This window comes from Ursus arctos, unplaced genomic scaffold (assembly GCF_023065955.2).
Source record: "Ursus arctos isolate Adak ecotype North America unplaced genomic scaffold, UrsArc2.0 scaffold_7, whole genome shotgun sequence".
Lineage (NCBI taxonomy): Eukaryota > Metazoa > Chordata > Mammalia > Carnivora > Ursidae > Ursus > Ursus arctos.
In genome coordinates, this window is record NW_026623089.1 from 40,527,610 (window position 1) to 40,551,993 (window position 24,384).

General features: G+C 46.1%; 1 protein-coding gene across 1 annotated transcript in view; it reads left to right on the plus strand.

Moving 5' to 3' along the window:
* The first annotated feature begins 225 nt into the window (after window positions 1-225).
* ANTXRL (ANTXR like) overlaps window positions 226-24,384 on the plus strand; it is a 38,095-nt gene continuing 13,936 nt past the window's right edge. The window contains exons 1-9 of the mRNA XM_048219022.1: window positions 226-503; window positions 11,359-11,430; window positions 12,772-12,843; window positions 16,605-16,686; window positions 16,788-16,821; window positions 17,857-17,936; window positions 18,013-18,081; window positions 18,408-18,488; window positions 18,584-18,644. Coding sequence (XP_048074979.1) covers window positions 226-503; window positions 11,359-11,430; window positions 12,772-12,843; window positions 16,605-16,686; window positions 16,788-16,821; window positions 17,857-17,936; window positions 18,013-18,081; window positions 18,408-18,488; window positions 18,584-18,644 — 829 coding nt within the window. The remainder of the gene's footprint in view (window positions 504-11,358; window positions 11,431-12,771; window positions 12,844-16,604; window positions 16,687-16,787; window positions 16,822-17,856; window positions 17,937-18,012; window positions 18,082-18,407; window positions 18,489-18,583; window positions 18,645-24,384) is intronic.

Here is a 24,384-nt window from a genome sequence, read left to right on the forward strand (position 1 = left end):
GGGGTGTGGGGGAAGGGCTGTGCAGGTAGTGAGGCCATCACCCCAGAGCCAGCCACTTGTCTCTTCCGCCCAAAGGGCAGGTAGGAGGTGGAGGCTTGAAGTGCGTCTTGGGAAAGGGCTGGAGAGGCGGAGGCCTCTTTGGCACGGGAGGAGTCCACGGAGGCAGCCACCTGAGGTGACCTGAAGTGGCCAGCATCCAGCAGTGCCACGAGGGTGGCCCAGAAAATGGGGAGCCGCAGCCTGGGCTTGCCAGGCCCCGCACTCTTCCTTCTGCTGGTCCTGCCACCTCCACTGCTGAAAGCCAGAAGCTTCCTGCACACCATCCATGCCTCCAGAGACTTGAATGACCCCGGTCAGAGCAGGAAAAGCCACCACCACCACCTCCAACCTCATGGGAAAGTCCTCCAGCCCAACAGCGGCCCGAGCCGCTATTCCCAGGAGACCCGCGCAGAAGAGTCGAAAACCTGCCAGAGCGAATTGGATCTTTACTTCGTCTTGGACAAGTGAGTGGCCCTCCTGCCCTACCCAGTGCCCCAAGGGCAGCACGGTCCCTGAGGTCAATATGGGCAAGACACGGACAAAGGGGATGCCAGCTTCCTTGAGGGGAGGGGAGGGGGAGTCTTGGTCAGACCCAAGGAACCTCTGCAGCCTCCTCGCTCCTGAGGCAGAAGGAATGCCCCCAAAATTTGTTCTCTGGGACTTTTCCTTTTGGAAAGGAGAAAAGGCCACCGTATGGTTTCTGAGTGGCTCTCAGTCCCTCCTCTGACATGGGCAGGATCTGTGACCTACATACCCCTTAAACACCTGAAGGGCCAGGTGATTGCTAGAAGGTTCTCAGCAGTTATTAGAAGCTCGCTGAGTTTCTATTTCTGTCTGTGTGGGTTTTTGCTTGTGTTGTTTTTCACCACATGGATTCTGCCAGAGAGATTGCCCTGTTGCTTCCGTTGGGCATTCTCAGAGTGTCACTGCTTAGAACATCCTTTGCTTTCCTGCCAAGGCCTTTGCTTCTTTCTTCAACCACTTGGAGACCACATTCCAGATTGTGTGCCCTTCCAGAACAGCTAGGTCTGACCAGGTGTTGTCCTGGGAAGCTGGACTGTGCATTAGACACCCTGTGGCACTCAAAAAAGGAAAGGGGATGGATCTTCATGCTGGGAGAAATTGGAGACATTGCCTTGGTTCCATTTCCAACTTGTCTGTTGGGTTGAGAATGAACTTTACTGGGTCAATACTATCAGTGGTATGACAGTCAATAATACCATCGAAGCATATTTTGGTTTCCAGTACCCTTTCACTGCACTTCCATCATCCTCAAAACCACCCTGGGATGTTGAGCAGGGAAGACATTTGCACTTTCTGTCTCCTGGGAAGGGGGTGAGATCTGGAAGTTGGATGAAGTAGCCCCCAGGCTGGTGGAGATGACAGTACTCAGGCTTCCTCTGTGCCCTGATTGTAGCATCCCAGGCTCTTATTCTCCATGGAGACTGATGACTGGGGGTGGGGGCAATGTGTGCCCAGCCACCAGCTTCTAAACAAAGCCAGTGGAGCTGGCAGCCACTCTGCCCACTGGAATGAGTCCCTCCTCACTGTCTGGTGGAGGGACTTCTGAATTGCCCTGAGCAGGTCTTGCCTCAATGATATTTGGCGCAGCCCAGGGGGATGGTGATTTCTCTCTTAGGCATTAGGGTTGGGGGTAGGAGGACTCTGGTGGGATATTTTTGATTACTGACTCAATTTCTTTGCTTATTATGGGTCTGTTCAGGTTTTTTATTTCTTCCTGTTTCAGTTTTGGTAGTTTATATGTTTCCGGGAATTTATCCATTTCTTCCAGATTTCCTAATTTGTTGGCATATAATTGCTCATAATATTCTCTTGCAATTGTTTGTTTTTCTTGTGTTGGGTGTGATCCCTCCTCTTTCATTCATGATTTTATTTATGTTGGTCCTTCTCTTTTCTTTTTGATAAGGTCTGGATAGGAGTTTATTGATCTTGTTAATTCTTTCAAAAACCCAGCTCCTAGTTTCATTGATCTGTTCGTTCTTTTTTTTTTTTATTTCTGTATCATTGATTTCTGCTCTAATTTTTATTATTTCTGTTATTTCTCTTCTCCTGCTGGATTTAGGCTTTATTTATTCTTCTTTTTTCCAGCTCCTAGGTGTAAAGTGTTAGGTCTTGTATTTGAAACATCTCTTGCTGTGTTGCTATATATTTACCTCTTAGGACTGCGCTTGCTGCATCCCAAAGGTTTTGAACTGTCACGCGTTCATTTTCATTTGCGTCCATGTACTTTTTAAATTCTTCTTTAATTTCCTGGTTGACCCATTCATTCTACAGTAGAATGTTCTTTAACCTCCATGTATTTGTGGTCCTTTCAAAGTTTTTCTTGTGATTGACTTCAAGTTTTATAACATTGTGGTCTGAAAACATGCAGGGAGAAATCCCAGTCTTTTGGTACTGGTTGAGACCTGATTTGTGACCTAGTATGTGATCTATTCTGGAGAAAGTCCCATAAGCACTGGAGAAGAATGTGTATTCTGCTGCTTTAGGATGAAATGCTCTAAATATATCTGTGAAGTCCATCTAGTCCAGTGTGTCATCCAAAGCCCTTGTTTCCTTGTTGATCTTCTGCTTCGATGATCTGTCCATTTCTGTGGGTGAGGTGTTAAAGTCCTCTAATATTATTGTATTTATCATCAATAAGTTTCTTTAATTTTGTTATTAATTGGTTTGTATATTTGGCTGCTCCCAAGTTAGGGTCATAAATATTTACAACTCTTAGACCTTCTTGTTGGATAGACTCCTTTATTATGTTATAGTGTCCTTCTTCATCTCTTTTTACAGTCTTTGGTTCAAAATCTAGTTTGTCTGATATAAGGATGGCTACCCCAGCTTTCTTTTGATGTCCATTAGCATGACAAATAGTTCTTCACCTCTCATTTTCAATCTGGAGGTGTCTTTGGGTCTAAAATGAGTCCCTTATAAGCAGCATATCAGTGTGTCTTGTTTTTTTGCGTTTTTTTTTTATCCATTCTGATACCCTATGTCTTTTGATTGGAGCATTTAGCCCATTTACATTCAGAGTAATTATTGAAAGATATTAATTTAGTGCCATTGTATTAACTGTAAATTTGCTGTTCCTGTTAATTGTCTCTGTTCCTTTCTGGTCTTTGCTACTTTGGGGCTCTCTTGCTCACTCTTGCTCTCTCTCTCTCTCTCTCTTTGTTACTTTCGGGCTCCCAGGATTCCTTTAATATTTCTTGCAGGGCTGGTTTAGTGTTCACACATTCCTTTAGTCTTTGTTTGTCCTGGAAACTCTTTATCTCTCCTTCTATTCTGAATGACAGCCTTGCTGGATAAAGTATTCTTGGCTGCATACTTTTCCCATTTAGCATGTTGAATATATAATGCCAGTCCTTTCTGGCCTGCCAGGTCTCTGTGGACAGGTCTGCTGCCAACCTTATGTGTCTGCCTAATAGGTTCAGGACCTCTTGCCCTCAGCTGCTTTCAGGATTTTCTCTTTATTTTTGAAATTTGCAAGCTTCATTATTATATGTCTGGGTGTTGACCTATTTTTACTGATTTTGAGACAGGTTCTCTGTGCCTCCTGGACCTGAATGCCTGTTTCCTTCCCCAGATTAGAGAAGTTCTCAGCTATAATTTGTTCAAATAAACCTTCTGCCCCTTTCTCCCTCTCCTCATCATCTGGGACCCATATTATCCAGATATTATTTTGCTTTATAAAATCACTGAGTTTTTTAAGTCTCTCTTTGTGATCTAATAGGTTTTTTTTTTTCTCTCTTCTTTTTGGCTTCCTTATTTTCCATCATGTTATCTTCTATATCACTGATTCTTTCTTCTGCTTCATTCATCCTCTTTTTTATAGCCTCCACTTGGGATTGCATTTTGGTAATAGCATTTTTAATTTTGGCCTGACCAGATTTTAGTTCTTTTATTTCTACAGTAAGGGATTCTTTAGTGTCTTCTATGCTTTTTTCAAGCCCAGCTAGTATCTTTAGAATTGTTGTTTTAAATCCTAGTTCAGACATCTTACTTATATCTGTATTGATTAAATCCTGGCAGTGAGTACTACCTCCTCTTCTTTCTTTTGGGGTGAGTTATTCCACCTTGTCATTTTGTCCAGAAAAGAAAGAAAGAGAAAAAACAATAACAACAATGATTAAAAAAAAATACAAAACAAACAAACAAAACAAAAACAAAAAAACAGATCCTGGGTGTGTTTTAGTTTGCTTGTTAAAGGAAACCAGATCCATTTACATCAACATGGATGGAACAGGGGCTGGGGGGGAGGAATTATGCTAACTGAAATAAGTCAATCAGAGAAACACAATTATATGGTTTCACTCATATGTGGAACATAAGAAATAATGCAGAGGACAATAGGGTGGGGGTGGGGGGAAACTGAATGGCCAGAAATCAGAGAGGGAGACAAACTATATGAGAATCTTGACTCCGGGAAACAAACTGAAGGTTGCTGAAAGAGAGTTGGGTGGGGGGGTGGGGGTGGGGGAATGATGTAACTGAGTGATGGGCATTAAGGAGGGCACAAGATGTGATGAGTACTGGGTGTTATATTGAACTGATGAATCATTGAACATCATATCAAAAACCGATGATGTACTATACCTTGGCTGATTGAATTTAACTTTAAAAAATAAAAATAAAAAATAAAAAAATAAAAATAAAAGAAACTAGATTCAAAAATAAGAAAGAAAGACATAATATAAAGTGAAATACATGAAAGGAAATGAAAAATAAATATATATAACATATAAATATAAATAAAAACTTTAAAAGAATTGAAAAAATAAGAAAATAACTGAAAAAAATAATACTGAAAGACTAAAGAATAAAAATATCAAGAATGCTGTATATTGTTTTCCCCAAGAGCTGAAGCTCTGCAGCCCTCTATGATCAGTGAACTTGGTGCAAGACAGTGGTTTGTGCTGGTCTTCTAGGGGAGGGACCTGTTGCACTGATTCTCAGGGGCACTGGCCCTGGTGGAAAACCACACCTGCAGTGTGCAGGGAGTTAGGGCTCCGTGTCAGCAACTCTGGACTCCAGTCTGCGGTGCTGTTTTCCTCCCTGAAGGCTTTCAGCACTGATGGGCCCTGCTCTCTAGTTCTGGAGCTGAAAGCTCACTCCCCCTAGTCTTCAGTGAGCCCTCACAGAAAAGTAGTCAATCACTCGTCTCCCTGGTTTCTGTCGCAACTCTGTGTTCACCCAGCCTGTGACTGAGCGTTTTTATCTGGCACGTGACTGAGTTTCAAAACTCCAAATTTTTCGGACTCATGCTATTCCTCTCCAAGGGAGAAGGGAGAGTCTTGGCTCACTTTTTGCCTTTTTCTGGACCCCTCCCAGGAAAGCAGTTGCACAACTGTTCAATGGTTCGCAGTTTAAGGTATCACAGAGCAGAAAGCCGGCACCTAGACTTGCTGTTCTCAGTCAGCTTCCTCGCTCTGATGCCTGGGAACTCTGCCACACTCGGGCACCCCTGTTCTTCTTGTGACCCTGGGGATCCTAAGGTCACACTGTCACACCTGGGATTCCACCCTGCTTTGCCATTTGCGTACATTTAAGCCAGGGACATACCCCACTATAGCACACTTCTAGAAGTTCTGATTTTACACTGCACCGCTTATAATACTTTGCGGTAGCCCTCCTCAAGCACGCTCCTCCCCACGCAGTATCCTCAGCTATTTCACCCTGGATTCAAGTGTCTGCATCTCCTACCTTCCAAAAGTTGGTCACTCTTCTTCTTGTAGACTTGCAGCATTTTTTTTCTCAGATCTTCAATTGATTTCTCAGATGTTTAAAGATTTATTTTTTTTAATTTATTTATTAGTGAGAGACAGCCAGCAAGAGAGGGAACACAAGCAGGGGGAGTGGGAGAGGAAGAAGCGGGCTCCTAGTGGAGGAGCCTGATGTGGGGCTCGATCCTGGAATGCCAGGATCATGCCCTGAGCCGAAGGCAGACACTTAACGACTGCGCCACCCAGGCGCCCCTGATTTCTCAGATGTTTAGAATGATTAGATAACTATCTAGGTGTATTTGAGGAACCAGACAAACTTAGGGTCGCCTACCCCTCCACCATCTTCTATTTGTATATTTTCTTTGGCTAAATGCCTATTGAAGTCCTTTGTCCATTTTTGAATTGAGTTGTTTGGTTTTTATTGTTGAGTTGTAGGAATTCCTTATATGCTCTAGATATCAATCCCTTTTCAGATATACGATTTGCCAATGTTCTCTCTCATTCTATGGGTTATCTTTTCATTTTTTTAAAGTATCCTTTGCACAAAAGTTTTTAATTTTGATGTTTGGTTTATCTATTTTTTTGTTTTATTGCCTGTGCTTTAGGTGTGATATCCAAAACACCATTACCAAATCTAACATCATGAAGCTTTTCCTCTGTAATTTTTTCTAAAAGTTTAATATTTTTAGCTGTTGCATTTTGGTTTTTTATTCATTTGAGTTAATTTTTGTATATGGCATAAGGTAGGAGCTCAGCTACATTATTTTGCGTGTAGACATACAATTTTACCAACACTATTTGTTGAAAATAGTGTCCTTGCCCACATTGAATGGTCTTGGCATCCTTGTTAAAAAAACAATTGAACATATATACAAGGGTTTATTTCTGTGCCCTTTATTCTATTCCATTAGTCTATATGTCTGTCTTTATGCCAGTACTACACTATTTTTTATAATATTTTTTATTATGTTATGTTAGTCACCATACAGTATATCCCAAGTTTTTGATGTAGTGTTCCATGATTCATTGTTTGCATATAACACGCAGTGCTCCATGCAATACGTGCCCTCCTTAATACCCATCACTGGCCTATCCCATTCCCCCACCCGTTCCCCTCTGAAGCCCTCAGTTTGTTTCTCAGAGTCCATAGTCTCTCATGCTTCATTCCCCCTTTTGTTTACCTCCCCTTCATTCTTCCCTTCCTTCTCCTACTGATCTTCCTATTTCTTATGTTCCATAAATGAGTGAAACCATATGATAATTGTCTTTCTCTGCTTGACTTATTTCACTTAGCATAATTTTGATTCTTGTAGCTTTGTAATAAATTTTGAAACCAGAAAATGTGAGTCCACAAACTTTGTTTTTATTCAAGACTTTTTTTTAAGATTTATTTATTTATTTGAGGGGCGCCTGGGTAGCGCAGTCGTTAAGCGTCTGCCTTCGGCTCAGGGCGTGATCCCAGCGTTCTGGGATCAAGTCCCACATCAGGTTCCTCCGCCGGGAGCCTGCTTCTTCCTCTCCCACTCCCCCTGCTTGTGTTCCCTCTCTCACTGGCTGTCTCTATGTCAAATAAATAAATAAAAATCTTTAAAAAAAAAAAGATTTATTTATTTATTTGAGAATGAGAGAGAGAGCATGTGCACAGGTGCATGCGAGCTCAAGTAGGGGGAAGGGCAGAGGAATAGAATCTCAAACAGACTCCCTGCTGAGGGCAGAGCCCACGGGGCTTGATCCCACAACCCTGAGATCATGACCTGAGCGGAAATCAAGAGCTACGCATTTAACCAACCAAGCCACTGAGTAACCCCAAGATTTTTTATGAATTTTAGGATGAATTGTTCGGTTTCTGCAAAAAAAAAAATTGTTGAGATTTTGAGAAAGATTGCATTGAACCCATAGATAGCCTTGGCTGCTATTGCCAGCTTTAGGATATTAAGTCTTCCAGTCCATGAATATTGATATCCTTCCAATGATTTGTGTCTTTTTAAATTTCTTTCAGCCGCATATTGTAGTTTGCAGTGTACTATCTTCTGCCTCTTTGGTTAAATGTACTCATAAGTATTTTGTTCTGTTTGATAATATTGTAAATGGATTTGTTTTCTTAATTTCCTTTTTGGAATGTTCATTGTTAGTGTATATCAAAATGTAACTGATTTTATATGTTTTTCTGTATCCTGCAACTTTGCTGATTTCTTTTATTAGTCAAACAGTTTTTTTGTGTGTGGAATCTATGTGGTGTTTTTACGTGTAAGTGTAAGATCATATCATCCAAGAACAGAGACAATTTTACATCTACCTTTTCAATTTGCTTGCCTTTATTTCTTTTCCTTGACTAATTGGTCTAGCTAGAACTTCCAATACTCCATCAAACTGAAATGATGAAACTGGGCATTTTTGTATTACTTTTGATCTTAGAAAAATCTTTTAGTCTTTCACTACTGATATGTTAGCTGTGGGTTTTTCACATATGGCCCTTATTAGGTTTACCACAGAACTTTTCTCTATTCCTAAAAAGAGTGTTTTTATGAAGGAAGTATGTTGATTTTATCAAATGCTTTTTCTACATCAATTGGAATGATCATGTAGTTTGTTTTTTTGATCTATTAAGCCTATTATATTCTGTTCTGTTAATTACATTGTTTGATTTTTGCATTGAATCATGTTTCCATTGTGGAAATAAATTGTATTTAGTCATGGAATATAAATCTTTTAATATGCTGCTAAATTCAGTTTGCTAGATTTTTTTGTTGAGGATTTTTATATCCATATTCATATAGGATATTGATCTGTACTTGTAGTATTAGTCTGGCTTTGATACTGGAGTAATGCAGGTCTCATAGAATGAGTTTGAAAGTGTTCTTCAATTTTTTGGAAGAGTTTGGGATGGAATGGTGTTAATTCTTTATTAAATGTTTGGTCACATTAACCTATGGAACCATTTGGTCTCGGGCTTTTCTCTTTGGGGAGATTTGTGATTACTGATTCAATCTCTTTACCAGATCTATTGAGGTCTATAGGTCTATTTAGATTTTATGCTTCTTCATGTTTCAGTTTTGGCAGGTTGTATGTTTCTAGGAATTTATCCATTTGCTCTAGGGTATCTAATTTGTGGATATATAATTATTCAGAGTAGTTTCTTATGGTTCTATGTATTTCTGTAGTATCAGTTGCAGTATCTCCTCTTTCTAATTTAAATTAAATTCATTTATTTCAACACCTTTATTATTTTGTTTCTTCTGCCAACTTTGGGGTTCATCTGTTCTTCTTTTTTCTAGTTCCTTGACATGTAAAGTAAAATATTTTATTTGATATTTTTCTAATTCCTTACTACATGCATTTCTCATTATACATTTTCCTCTCAGAACTGCTTCTGTAGCATTCTATAGGTTTTTCTATTTGTTTCCATTTCCATTAGTCTTAAGGGTTTCTTCTCCTATTCGGTTCTTTTTCCCATTCTCATCTTCTTTGACCCATTGGTCATGCAAAAGTATGTTTAATTTCCACATATATGTAGATTTTCCAGATTTCCTGTTGGTTTTTATTCCGTGTTATTGGAAAAGATAGCTGCTATGATTTAAATCTTCCTAAATTTGCTAAGACTTATTTTGTGTCCTATCATAGGCTCTATCCCAGAGAATAATCTGTGTGGACTTGAAAAGGATGTGCATTCTGCAACAGTTGGATGAAATGTTCTATATATGTCTTTTAAGTCCACTTGGCCATAGCATGATTCAATTTCAAAGTTTCCTTGTTGCTTTTCTATCAAAATGATCTATCTATTGCTGGAACTAGGGTATTAAAGTTGTCTGCTATTATTGTGTTGTTATCTTTTCTCCCTTCAGAACTGTTAGTATTGTTTAATATATTTAGGTGCTCAGATGTTGGGTATGTATATATTTATAATTTTTGTAAAAGGATCATCTTGATCCTTTTATCATTATATAACTTTCTTTGATTCTGTTACCATTTTTGGCTTAAGGTCTATTTTGTTTGATATAAGTATAACTACAATTTTTTCAGTTTCCACTTGTGTGGAATACCTTCAGTCCCTTCACATTGGACCTACATGTGTCTTTAAAGCTGAATGAGTCTCTGGTAGGCAACAATTAGCTGGGTCTTGTTTTTTTATCTGTCATTTTACAGATTTTTCTTCTGGTATTATGATGCTGTTTCTAATACCATGCTAGTACTGATGCTGTTTTTTGCTGTGTGAGATTTATTCATTCTCTATTGACTCCTTATTATGAGGGAAGAGAATTTAGCTTTCTTACAGATCAGGTTCCCCACATGATTTTCCCCATCCTCTCCATTCTTCCAACATAGTTATATCACTAGGGTGTTTTGACCTCAAGCTGCAATGATGGAGATATCTTCAAATGTCTGCTGATCATCTTCATTCTCATTTAAGAGTGAGACATGAGAACATGATTGGAGCTCTGTGTGCTGGAAACCCACATAGTTGCTGTTCCATATTGCCTCCTTCCTAGATACCTGTAGTACCTGCAGTGTTTTCCACTATCCAGGAGCACTCATGTTTGTCCAAGGGTTTCTGGAGTCTAAATATTTCTTCAAAATCATCACAAACTGGAAACTTCCCCAGAGTAAGTGGGTGAGTTGAAGATTCTTGTTTCCTGTAAATCATCTTTGGAAGATCCTCTTCACTCAGGGGAAAAACAGGAGAGAAAAGTAATGAGGAGAGTGGACAGGGTTTCCATTAATTAAGGAAGTTGTCTTGCACTTTAGCATGGAAGCTTCCGAAAGAAAGTCTGAGTTGTGGGTTGATTGTCAGAGCATAGTACTTTCCTACTCAGCAATTGTCCTACTCAGCCAGACTCACCCTGATCTGCCTAGTGCAATGGGTAGAGCATGGGTTTTGAAGCTTGGTATGGGTTCAGATCCATATCACTATTGATATTGTGGCAAATATCATGACCTGTGAGTCTCATCTGCAAAATGGGAATACTGCTGATATCATAGGGTTGTTCTGGAATTGGAAATAATGCATGTAAAAGGCCTGGTATATACATGCTCCATGAATGATAATCTTGACATCATTAGAAACCACCCATTGATAGTTTTGGATGTAGTCTAGAGTAGAGAGAAGAAATGATATAAAGAAAAAGCCAGGAGCATTTTGTTGGGATGTGGTGTCAGTGAGCTCTGCCTCCCACCCAACCACACACACCTTTAAGGGTCAGGGGAGGAGCAGACATCTGGGAGACAATGGGCAACCAGGAGAGCCAACAAATCAGAATCACTGGAGGCTTTACCAACCAATGCATCCTCCCTCGTTTCTTGTCCAACAGCACCACCTAGCATGACCAAACATTCTGGTTTGCCACCAGAAGTCCCTCATCCTTGAAAGTTCCTCAGTCCCTAGCACACAGGTCTCATTAGACAATCTTCCCACAACTCACATTGATGACCCACTGAGGTCACTGAACAGTGTGTGGCAGGCTTTGGCTATGTTGAGGAGAGTAGGGGTGAGGAGCTTGCAAAAGGGCCTGTAGGAAGGCCGAGAAGGCAGGAACTATTCCTACGCAACAGATGTGAGTCATCTCTCCAACTCATGTTTCTTCATTTCCAGGTCGGGCAGTGTGAACAACAACTGGATGGACATTTACAACATGGTGGAAGATTTGGTCAAGAAGTTTGATAAGTATGGCTTCTCTGTGTTAATAGGGTGTTTTCTTCTGCCAGACACAGTACAGAGCTGTTTAGACTCAGTGGGCATTGGGAGTCCCTCCAGTCAGGAACACAGAGCACAGAGTGAAGTTCTGAAGCAGGAAAGGACAGATCACAGTGATTCCAAGGGTCTCAGCAACTTTACTTGGCTCCTGCCTGAGAATCAGGCCATATTACTGGGGACACAGTAATAATGCCCTGAGAACCTAACAGATTAGGAAACAGAAAAACCAGCAACACAGTAATTAAACACCTGGTTAAAAGGTGGCAGGGGCCAAAAGAAAAAGACAAAGAATTTATATGACAAGCTTAAGGAAAAAGGAAGAATTTTAATTCCAAGGATGGTTTCCCAGAAGATGTGGTGATATTAACTAGGCTTTGATGGATAGGAAAGACAGGGTAACAAGAACCGTCAAGGAGACTTCTTGTGGAGTAAGTGGTCTGTTTGGCTGCAGAGTAGGGTTATCTCATGAGAGGGCTAGGAGATGAAGATGGGCATGTTGGCTTGGAGCCAAGGCCATAATAGCTCATAGTGCCAGGTCATGGGGCCTAGATTTTGTGCTGTGAACAATAGGGAGCTACAGATGATTCTTCTTTAAGGGTCTGACATGATCAAGGTTGTGCGTCAAGGAGAAAAGTCTGACAGAAATGGGTAAAATGAGTGGGAACAAGAGCCAAGAGCAGTAGGGAGTTCAGCTAGGGACCTATGGTACCAATTTAGCCAAGGATAATGAAGGTCAGCAGACCAGAAGACAATGGCCAGGAGCAGGAAAGGGAGGGATGTAGATGAATGGTTGCCAAGAGGGAAACTAATTTCTTTGAGAGGAGAGATGAGGTGGGGGAAGACATGCAAGGAAGGAAGGACAGTGAAGTTCCAAACAATGTTAGAGAAGAGAGGCCAGGTAGGAGACACTCCTGCAGAAGTGTACAGATGTTTCTCTATCTCCTTGTTCATGCAGCTGTCTGTGTGAGTACCTGCCTGTGTGAGTGCATCTGTGTGTGTGTATGTGTTTGTGTGTGTGTGCGTGCACGTAAGACAGACAGACAGACAGACGGACAAACACTACTAGGATGTTGTGAGTGTAAGGGTGGATCAAGATGTCATTCTGGCACACTCTTCCAGAAAGGCCAGATGTCTTACAGGCCTCAGAATTCCTTACTAAAGTTATAGGAAATTCTAGGTTTGGGAAATGGGCCCCAAAGGAGAAGAATGGATGGGGGCAGGGAAACTGTCATGTACCCCTCCCTGGCTTCTCATTGGCATCATTTTGAGCCTGTTTCTATGACTTCTCACAAGCACATGCTTCCTTCCCAGCCCAAAAGTGCGGATATCTTTCATCACCTACTCCACAGATGGCCACACCCTCATGAAAATCACATCAGACAAGTAAGTGACATGTTGACCCCCAAGGCAAGCCCAATGGGTAAAACTGCAGACAGAGCCAGGGAGCAAATGGGTTCTCCAAGACCACAGTAGGCAGCCAACTCCTGTAGTGCAAGCTAGTCAGGCCTGGGCTCCCCTCATTGGGCACCATGACTCCCAGCTCTGGCTCCCCAACCCTCTCTGACCCCCTGCTGTTCTGACATTGGTCGACCTGTGCTACTAGATCTTCTCCGCCCCCTAAGCCCTGCCTTTCACCTGTCCTGAGTCCTTCTTTCTGCATTCTTCCCTGTTCTTAGAACAGGCTGGCTGTGAGGACTCCCAGGATTGTACCAAGCAGATGTGTGGTTCCTTTACAAACAGTGACCTGCATTAAAGATCTGTTGTCATGTGTCTCTCTCTGCCCTGAGCCAGTGGGGGTGCCAGTGAAAAATGTCATAAGCAGGGAGGAAAAGGATGAGTAATATCTAATTATTGATGGTCTCAATGAAGGGGATCCTGCTTCCTTGGTGGGTCTGAGACAGGGGAGCCCATGAGTGGGGTTCTGAACATCAAGCTTGAGGAAGGCATGACATGCCCAAATCCGAGGTGGGTCATGGTGGGCCCCACAGCTTTCCCAAAAGCCTGGAAGTAGGGAGTTATGGAGCTTCTGAGTAGCTGACTAGGGAAGTTAAGATTCCTGAGGGCACAGTTGACTGGAACCCAACTCAGAGAGAGTTAAGCAGCAAAGAGAGGTTGAACATCCTTAGGACTGGATGGACCCCAGAATTTGAGTCACAGATCTGCCATTCAGCACCATGGAGAGAAGCCAGGAGCAGCAGGGTGAGCAAGAACAACCAGCCTGCAGGGGAGGGGGTGTCCTGGTGTCAGTACATGGAGACAGTACTCTCATGTCTAACTCCAAGACAAGCAGGGAGTGGGCTTGCATCTCCAAGCACTAGTGGAGGCACGGATTTGTGCATATGTGTGGTTATACATTTAGGACAGAGAGACCTGAGTGCATATGAGTTGGAAGGAACACTGGGAGGGACACTGGCAGGTAGCAGAGAGATGCAAGGCTGCTGGACAAGAGGCTCTGGTGGAGGAACTCCCCTTGGAGAGAGGAAGACCTCTGCCTCCTCCCTCTGGGCTTGGGATCCAGATGTGAGAAGCTATGTGGGGGCTCAGGGAGGGCCTCCTGGTCCTCTCTGGACAGGGAACATAATGACGTCCTCCCCAGGCGAGGGTTCAGGAGTGGCAGTGATGCCCAGGGGAGTGGAAAAGATGTGAAATTGGGTATGGCACAAGATGTGCAGCTGGGAAGAGAACTCACACTCAGATCAGGGCCCTAAGGCTGCCAGCTCCTGAGAAACCCACAGGATCTTGACTGTAGCTGGACTCAGCCTGGGACTGGGCTTTCCCGAATGTGCCCCACTGCCTAGGAGTTGAGGAGGCCTGTGGCTGAGAGCCCAGGTGGGCCCAGGCATGCAAGGGGCTCCAGGAGGGGACAATGTTACTCGATACAAGTGTGACTCTGGAAGGTCTGCAGAGAATGTAGGACCAACGCTAGGACCTTGCTTGGTGCTTTCTGAGCCCTTTCTGCTAAGATCGAACAGGCTAAGCAGATACAGTCCAAGAGGGGTTTGTTCAGGATGCTGGAGAAGCCAGGTGGCACAGGGGCTAGGAAACCCCCAAGGGTGTTGGCCAGGAGGATGACAACATGGAAGAGATAGAGGACTCCAAGGAGTTGAGACATGTATTAAGGACTCATGTATTAAGGACACATGTATTAAGAGAGACTGCTAGGGGACAACGGGCCTGGTGTCCCTTCCATGGACAGAGCTGGGAGTAGACTGGAAGGGCAGCACTCCCAGGAGGGGAGCCTATGGGCCAGAACAATGCCTGGCCTGGGGCTTCTGGGCCAGACACTGGGAAGAGCTGAGAGTTCCCCATACTTGGGGGTGCTCTCACAAAATACATATCTTCCAGTGTGTGATGAGAGAGGACGGGGAGTGCTTCTGGTGGAAGGGCAGTGCCTGGTTTGGCCTCCACTGGCACGGGTACCAGACCTCACCTCCTGGGCTGGGCTGAGCTGGGCAGGGCCGGACCTGGGGCTCTCAGGTCTCCCCCCACAGCAACATCTCCACTCCCCACAGCGAGAAGCCTTCTCAGGGTCCACACTTTCCTAGTCTGGCTGTGCCAGCTCCACTCATCTCATGGGATTGGCCTGAACCTAAGCCCCCAGCCCCTCCTGTGTCCCAGTCCCACCTGTGAAATCTGTCTTCGCAGCGGCTGTCTGGCCACATACCCGTGGCAGCTAGGGGATCCCTGCTTATCCACTTGCACGGACACGCTCAGGGCTGCTTCCCCAGCCTGTGGCTTTTTCTTCAGGAGCCCATGAACACAGGATCCCTAGTGCTCTCATGAAGCAGCTCGCTACTTCCTTTGGCAATCCAGAGGGGAAGAAGCTTGGGGGACCGAGTCAACCTCAGGGGTCTGGGGCAGGGGAGGATGGGACAAGGCAGATGTATCAATCATCAGGATGACCTTTTCCAAACTCAGCCTTACCTGTTGGAGGGTAGTGTGCCTTCCTGGGGGACCCAGTAGCTTCTAGCAGCCCTGCCAGTCACATCGTGAGTGGGGACTCACAGTGGCACATCCATGGGTGTGCCCCACGTTCACCGTGGATGGTCAAGGCAGGGCTTTGGGGTTTCCCCAGGACTCTGTGCCTGAGACAGTGACGAGTGCAGAGAAAACCAGGCCATACCCATGGGACCAGCAAAGCAGCATCTCCCACCCTATGCTCATCGGACGGGGGACAGAGGAGGCCTGAGCAAGGCTGTAAATATCAAAGACAGAGGGCAGAAGGTCATGACCAGGCTACTTGACTTGTGTCCTGTCCCAGCCAGACAGGTCTACACACTGCACAGTGGCTCCAGGACAGCTTGGGGCTGCTTTATTTTCCTTTTCTTTCCTTTTTTTTTTTTTTAAGAATAAGTGGCACACAAAGTTGTATTAGTTTAAGATGTATAACATAGTGATTTGACTATTCTATATGTTATGCTATGCTCACCACAAGTGTAGCTACCATTTATCACCATACAACATTATTGCAATATCATTGACTATATCCCTTATGATGTACCTTTCATCCCTGTGACTTTTTCATTCCACAGCAGGAAGCCGGGATCTCCCACTCCCCTTCACCCATTTCAGCCCTCCCTCCAACCCCCTCCCCTCTGGCAACCATCAGATAGTTCTCTGTATTTATGAGTCTCTTTCTGCTTTTTCTTTGTTTGCTTCTTTGTTTTGTTTTTTTATTTCACAGATAAGTGAAATCATGTGGTATTTATCTTTCTATCTGACTTAATCATTTAGCATAATATCTTCTAGATCCATCCCTGTTGTTGCAAATGGCAAGATCTCATGGGTTTTTTTATGGCTGAATAATATTCCATTGAATGCATAGACCAAACTTCTTTATCCATCCATCATTGGACATTGAGTTGCTTCCATATCTTGACTTTTGTACATAATGCTGCAATGAACAGGAGGATGCAGAGATCTTTTTGAATTAGTGTTTTCATTTTCTTTGGGTAAATACCTCATTATGGAATTACTGGATCATATGGTAATTCTATTTTTAATTTTTTGAGGAACGTCCATACTGTTTCCCAGTGTGGCTGCCCCAGTTTGCATTCCCACCAACACTGCACAAGGGTTAGCTTGGGGCTCTTTTGAATAATCCACACCTCATACCACCAAAACCCCTTTTCTGATTTTTTCAGAAATGAAATACGTGAGAATCTTGCTAAACTGCAGAATGTAGTGCCTTCCGGAGCCACGCACATGCAGGAAGGACTTAGAAAGGTACCAAACTAGAGCTCTGAGGACTTCTGTTTTATGGAGTACTTAGAGCATTCCTGGGCCCTCTCACTGCCCTCCCCCAACTCTCCTTCATTTCCTTGCAGGCAAATGAGCAGATTGAACAAGAAAACGCTAGAGGTAAGCGGCCTGGTGACTTCACTGTGGGCAGGTGTGGGGACAGAGCCAGGGCTGGGCCTCAGGGAGGTCTGGTGCAGACCCTCATTGGCCCCTTCCTAGCATTGACTCTTGGAGCAAGGCGCTGTCCTCTCTGGGCCACGGGTTCCTCCTCTGTGCAGTGAGGATGAAAACCATCCCCAGTGGTGTTCTCAGAACAGCATGGGGCTATGCACATATCCTCTAGGTTCTTGGTAACTGTGAGGTGCTCGACCTACACTTGGGCTGCCTGAACGAGGAAACAGAAAAGCCAGGGGACCTAGAGCAGACAAGATTCCGATTTTAGAACAAAGTGCTGGATTTCCCTCTTGCTGCCCACACTTTGTCTCCATCACATTTCTGGCCCTGGCTCCTTTCCCTTCAGTTCCTTCCCTCTGGCTGATGTCACCCTGTGACTGTGTCTCCAACACTGGAGAAGGCTGTGCTCTGCCCAGAACCATCTCATCTAGACTGTAGGGTTGTAGCCTTTGCCAGGAATGAAGCGTGGGCCTGGTGGGGAAAGGCACTGAGCTGGGCATGGGATCCGCAGCCCGAGAGTCTCTACCTTGCCTTCTGGACCCCTGGGCCCGCAGATACAGCAGGACTTTCTGCAGGTGCTGCCCTGAGCCAGGGCCAAGCTTTCACTGCGCTATGGGATATCTGGTACAGTCGAGTCTGGCTGTCCATTCCTTCGCTCATCTGAAAGGCTGATGCTTGTCCAGTGAAGAGCTGGAGTTACCTTTCAGGGCAAAGGTTGTACGTCTGGTCATAGTGACGGTTCAGTAGGAAGGGCTGGAGCAGGGCTCAGTGCTGCGTCTGCACTGTGGGTCCTGGCTAAGGCCCCTTCTCCCTCCAGGGCTGGGCTGCTAGCCCTCCAGGCAACCCTGATGGTGGGTGCTCGGGCCGGGTGCCTCTCCTCTGGAGGAGGAAGTGTGGGGAGCAGTGCTGTGGCTCCAGCAGCCTGCGGAGAGTCACTCTGGGTGCCTTTACTGATCAGGCTACTGCATGCTTCTTCTGCAGAAAAAAAGGCTCCCGTCGTGATTCTCGCTCTGACTGATGGAACTCTGCTCCCATTCCCTTTTGAGGAGACCAAGATGGAAGTGAGTCCCGTCCATTGTTACCAGTATTTTGCTCCACATATCTGGTGATTTATACTCAACACTTTCATTCTCTTAGGCTGAAGAGTCTCGGAGACTGGGGGCAACTGTTTACTGCATTGGTGTAAAAGACTATAGGAAAGACCAGGTAATTCCGAACAGGTAACAGGTACCACCTGTGAGCCTAGATGCGGAAAGCGTTCACAGGCAGCTTTCCTAAGGATGCTTCTCTAACCCACCCTAGTGTCTGCACAGCAGATAGCCGCTGCAGAAATGAATGACGAGTGTGTAAAACCTGCCAGCAGAGGTGCAAGTGGAAGGCCTTTCCCTTCCCTAAGGTGGGCTGCTGGCCGATGCTGGGGCCTGGCAGTTGGAGTCTAACATAGCATGAGGGAAGCGACTGTCTCCTGGGATGGGGATTTCTATCTCCTCAACCCCTGGCCGTGGGCCCAAGGCACCTCCTCTGTCTTGTAGCTGCTGGACATTGCAGACAGCCCAGATCACATGTTTGGAGTGGACAATGGATTTAAGGGACTACGAAACATCGTAGGACCAGTGAGTGAGGGATGAGAGAAAGGGGATGGGTGACTTCTTACCACACCCCTGCCCCGTTCACTGTCCCTGACTTGCCACCCCCCTCTCTATTCCAGCTCGCATCTAAGTCTTGCATTGATGTTACAAAAGTGGAGCCTTCCTCTTTCTGTGCAGGAGGTAAGAGCCAGAGTCACTGTTACAAACACGGGGCGGGGGTGGTGAGTGCGGTGTGAGCATGGCATGAGTTTCAGGGTGTGGTATGTGCCAGCGTGGAGTGGTTTAGAAAAATGTACACAAGCTAGAGACGTAAGTGTATCTTTCTGTGAGGTGGCATGCCAGGGATTGTCGTGCAGGTATGTGGGTGGTTCTGTTTTTTAGTTTTTGACATAATATACATATGCCTCTCTGAGTAAGTTTAAAAGCTTACCGTGATTTCACATACACATATAGCAAAATGATTACTGCAGTAAGTTTAATGTAATAATTTTTTAAACCTTAAAAACAAAAGTTTAATACGTAACAAGAAAAAAATATATTTAAAAACCTTCAACAGAACACTACAAAATGAAATCCGAGAACATATAAAAAGAACAGTACATCAGGACTAATTAGGGACCACCCCTAAAATACAAGTCTGATTCAGTATTTAAAATACCAGTGTAACTTACCACATCAGCAACGTGCAGAAGAGAAACATGATAATGTCAATGGATGACTAAAGAATTGGACACAGGTCAATGGCCAGCGTCATGCTGGGAACATAGCCAGACAAAAGGTGTCCATACAAATACAGCTAATATCCCATCCAATGGTTGTTATATGGGCAACTCCTCTCCCTGACATCTGGAACTTCTCAAGGGTGCCCTCTCCCCCTCCAGGGGTCCCTGTGTCGGTGTGGAGAGGACGTCCTATGCAGTGAGTTTTGTGACAGAAGCCCCCTCTCTCTAATGGGCTCTGTGTGTGCTGGCTTCTCTGTCTCATCACGGGGATTGGTACAGCGAGGTGGATAGATAAGCACATTTCTTCCACCACTAACAGCTGGATCCAGCCAGATGCAGACCCAGAGGCTGCATCTGGCCTCTGGGCCCTTGACTGTAGGGCCATAGTGCAACAGACCATGGGGTCAGATAGAACTGTGTTCACATCTGGCTGTGCTGCCCATGGACATGCAACCTGGACCAAACTAGCGAACATCTGTGAGCTCCCCTTCTGTCTCCAAGAAGTAGAAATGACAACACCCCCTAGCATATGTGAGAGGTAAGGCCGGAGGATTTTACAGGGACTGGCAGAGGATCTAGAAGCTGGTCAGCCCTAAGCAGGAGTAGTAGGACTAATAGTCCCATTATCATGGCGCCCCTGGCCCCATTGCAGAGGCCATGTGTAGAGGGCGTGGTGACATCATACAGGATGAAAGCATGTCCAGCTGAACCAGCTGAGGGCAGCAGCTCTGATTCCTCCTGTCTTTTGCACAGACTGCAGTGCAAGGTTGGAGGTGGGCAAGAGATGCCCACACAAGTAGGCTCTTGTCCTGCCTCTGGTTTAAAGCACTGAGCCATGCAACCGACCTGATAGCTTCATTTCTCTGATTATGTCCCCTGGACACACATAGGCCATGGTGTCGCAGCCACATGTCATACTGCAGGTGCAAATGTCAGTCATCGTCCCCCCCACCCCCCAGCCACAGTGGCCAGGCCAGGATTACAGGTGCCTGCCACACACCCGCTGACAGCTTAACTCAGCATTTCCTGCTCTGACCTTTTCAATGGTTGCCCTCTTGAGGAAGCTGCCACAATGTGCCAGTCACTTGGAGGCCAAGCTCAAGGCAGGAACCAGGACCCCAAATGAAATAGAAGGAAGCATTTCATCAGGCTGTCATTCGAAATAAATCAGTGGCTCAAGAGCTTTGGGAAGCACATAGGGGATGAGCAAGAGACACTGGGCCTCTTCAGCCTCTAGGGGTGCTCTCCAGGGTGAGGCAGAGGCCTCTGCTGGCCTTCCTGCCTCTAGGCCTGGGCTCCAGCCCATCGTCCGCTCAGTGCCCTCGGGCCCTGTGTTAGTGTGACTGAGTGTGGTGTCCGTGTGACTTGTGTGAGTGTCTCCTCTTTGTCTGGTGAATAAATCCGAGGGCCAGAGCCCCTGGAAAAGCAGGCAGGGGTGAGCGTGAGACCGCAGCCTCTTCACCTCTGAGGCTCAGGCTGGCATCCTCTGCACAGGGCCCGGGGGCACTGAGCAGGCCCCTTCCTGAAGCCCAGCCTGGCCTGGGAGTGTGAGGACCCTGGCCCCCAACAGGCCAGCCAGGTCTTCCCTCAGCTCTAAAGCTGGAGGGGTGGGCATTGGGCTTCCTGCAAGCCCCTCCCTCTGCTTTCCAGGGTCCAGCCCGCCCCTCTTTTGAGGCCTCACTCCCAGGAGTCTCACCTTTGCCCCTTCCCTGGTTCACTGGCCCCTCTGGATTCCCACAGCCCTTGGTCTGTCCCTCTCATTAGTCACTTGTCATTTTGTACGTGCCATGACTTCAGCTTGGCTGTGTCATGGTTTATTTTTACCATTCGGTCCTTTGATATTTTCCTGGCCTTTTGTGAAGGAAATTTCCAAACTTGTACAATGAACAGCCCTGTCTCCACTACCTGGACTTTGTAGTTAATATTTGATATCTGACCATATTTATCATTTTATCTATCTAGTACTCTCTCTCTCTCTCCCTCTCTCCCTCTCTCTCACACACAAACACACCCACATACACCCACACATACATCCAGACACAGTGCATCTTATTTCTTTATGTGTTTCAGGCCAGTTTCAGGCATCAGGCTACCTCACCCCCAAAACCCATCATTCTGCATATCTTTCACTACTTATGCTAGTATTTTTAAGAGTCCTCTTTTCAAATTACAGCAAACTTTAGTGTATCATTTGATGACTTCTGGTAAATGCACACCCCGGGAAGACACAGAGTTTACCATTGACCCCAGAAAATCCCCTCAGATCACTTGCCAGACCATCCTTGCCCCCACCCCCTGAAGGCAGCTACTCTTCTCAGTTTTTTCCCCATAGGCTAGTTCTAGGACTCATGTGGTATGAACATTGTGTTTGAACATCGTGCTTGGTCCAGTACTCTCGGCACAGTGGCTTGGAGATTCACCCTTCCTGTATGTGCGCTGGGTGGACTTGGATTTTTGTGTCAGGGAGGAAGGCTGGAGGGGGCACCTCGTCATTCTTTTTCCGGTCTGTGACTGGCCCAGAGTGAGCGTCTATGAGAAGCCCAACAACAGGACACATCCATGGTGGCACATAGTAGGACCCAGGGCAGAGGAGGGCTTTCCTCAAAGATCCGGTGGGCAGGTCCTGCAGGGTGGCCAGGAGACTCACTGTGTGCAGAGGGCAGGGCAGGCTGTGTGGGGCAGGAGGACCCAGAGGGGGGAGGCAGGACCCAGGGAACAGACCAGAGACACCTTTGCCACCAGCGTGGGTAGCTGCTGTCCCTCTAAGATGATCAAGGTCCCCTTTCGTCCCATCCTCTGTCTCCCAGAGATAACTACCACAGACAGTTCATCTTATGTATATACATGGCTATCTAAATATGCTCTTACAGGATGTTTTCACATTAATGGGATCATGCAGTACATAACATTTTCCAGCCATCTGCACAAATTCCATTCACAGATGGAGGACATTTCTTTCGCTAGTTCCCTGGTCGCTATTCTGGTTGTCCCTAACATGTGGCTACAGCAGGCTGTGAACAGCGTGAGGCTCACTGTCTGTGGGCATGGGGCAGGATTCCCTGGGTCAATCCCAGACACAGAATTGCAGCATGAAGAGGACGCACAGGTTAAACGTTGGTCAGTAGAGTCGAATTTCTCCCAAGGAGCCTGTGCCGAGCAGCGGGTGCTGTTCCCAGAGCCCCACCCTCCCCAGGGCGGTCACTTCCACTCATGTGCCCGTGTCGGTCTCATGGTCAGTGGGTTGCCCTTCCTCACTGCTCGGCTTCCTCCTGGCCTTCTCGGGGAGTTGCCTGCCTTTCCAGGTCCTCTCTCGGGAGCCCCGGGAGGCCCTGTACAACTTCTGCTCCAGAAGGAAAGCCCTCAATCCAGAAGACCAGTCTCCCTGCCAGGGGCTGTGGATGCTCGTGCCCCCCGACCACTGCAATGCAGTGGCCCCTTTTGTAGGAAATGCAGCTCCCACAAACCGATGCTAGTCTGTCCTGGGCTTCATTTTCTTCCTGTGTTTGTTACTTTTGGAGGAATTGGGTGAGGGGTGTTGGAGCAGAAGTAGCAGCTACTGGACAGAGCAAAATCCTTTAACCCAACGTATCTTCTGCTCGAAAATCTGAACCCGACCCTGCTTTCCACTTACTGAGTCTTGCCAGAGCGACAGGACCCTCTGAGAGCGGCAGTGCCTGGGGACACAGATGGCACTGCTGCGTAGGTGTAGTGATGACTGAGGAGGGTCCTGAGGGCTGCAGTACGCACCTCATGGGAAGGGGGGTGTCCAGCGAAACGACAGTGTGCAGGTTTCCCGAGGGGTGCAGGCTCTGTGAGGTCCCCGGCTGTGAGGCGCCCTGCCCTCAGCGGCTGCCCTACATCCTGGGCAACCAGGTGATAGGTACTCAGAACTAAGAGCAGAGCAGAGCAGAGGGGGCAGAAGTAGGACCTGCCGTAGGCACATGAGGTCAGATCCTAGCCCTGTACCTGCCGGGGCTCCGGGGAAAGCCACCTGCCCTCTCTTCGCCTCAGCTTCCCTCTCTGTAACCTGGGGAATAATGCCTAGCTCACACGTGTTGGGAGGTGAAGGAAAGTGTAGATCGGCCCATAGTATATGCTCAGTTAGTGGGGAGTATCGTTTTGGATGAACACCAGTGTTACATGCCTTGGCCTGGCACAGATTTGCCCACTTCTGGTTCCTTCTGCCTGTTTGCTAGTGGCAGGAAGACTCTACTCGCTGTTTTGGACTCTGCTGGAGCCTGATCTCTGCACATGCAGCCAGCTGAATTTTCCCTTCCTGCCTGTATCTAATAACAGTGTGGGTTATGAGTTTACAGTTCTGTCTTGCAAAGAAATACTTCTATGCAATGAAATCCCAGAATGTCAAGTGGAAATGACACTTCCATGAGACCAAGCAGTGGCAGCTCTGCTCAGGGTGGTCCTAGCTGCACTGGCAAAGGGTTCACAGGAGACAAGCCCAAGTGCTTGTTCCAGGCCAAACTCAGAGCCCCTGTGTCTTAGAGGGAAGGGTCCTTATGAAGGGTGAGCAGTGAGCAGGCAGCCTGGCACAATCAGGTTCAAAGCAGCACTGTGATATTGCCTACCATGTGTGGGAGAGGACATGTCACTTAGAGACAACAAGCCAGCCCTGAGTGGGCCAATTCCATCAGGGGCTGTTAGGGCCCAGGCTGGTGCCCTGAGTAGGAGAGGTGAGTCGGGCCAAGTGAAGAATGATTGGCTGCAGTGGGGGGTGTACTGCAGTAAAGCAGGTGCTGGCCACTGGGGGTGCTCCAAACTGAAGCTGGGCAGTGGCATACAGAAATACAAACCCACTGATGACAGATGTTCCTGTTTTCCAAGAAAGCCAGTGATCTGGATTGCTAGGGAGAAATATGCAGACTTTACAATGAACTCTCATTTTTGGAAAATACTTGAAAGCCTGAAAACCACATCTTCAGGCCAGCATCAGGCCATGGGTCTAAAATCTATTATTTTAAAAGCAGAGAACTTTCAGACACTGCCCTGATCAATGGGAGCTTCAGGGAGACTGGAACAAGGAGAAATCAGGACAGCCTGGTCCAAGGTTCTGCTAGTGTAAAGAATTATACCTAGAGAGTAAAGTGAGCTTAGGCAAACTGAACTTCAGGAAGGGGAATTAACCGGGCTGGAACAGGAGCAGTGGTGGAGGCTAACGACCTTAGGCTTGCAAGTGAAAACCT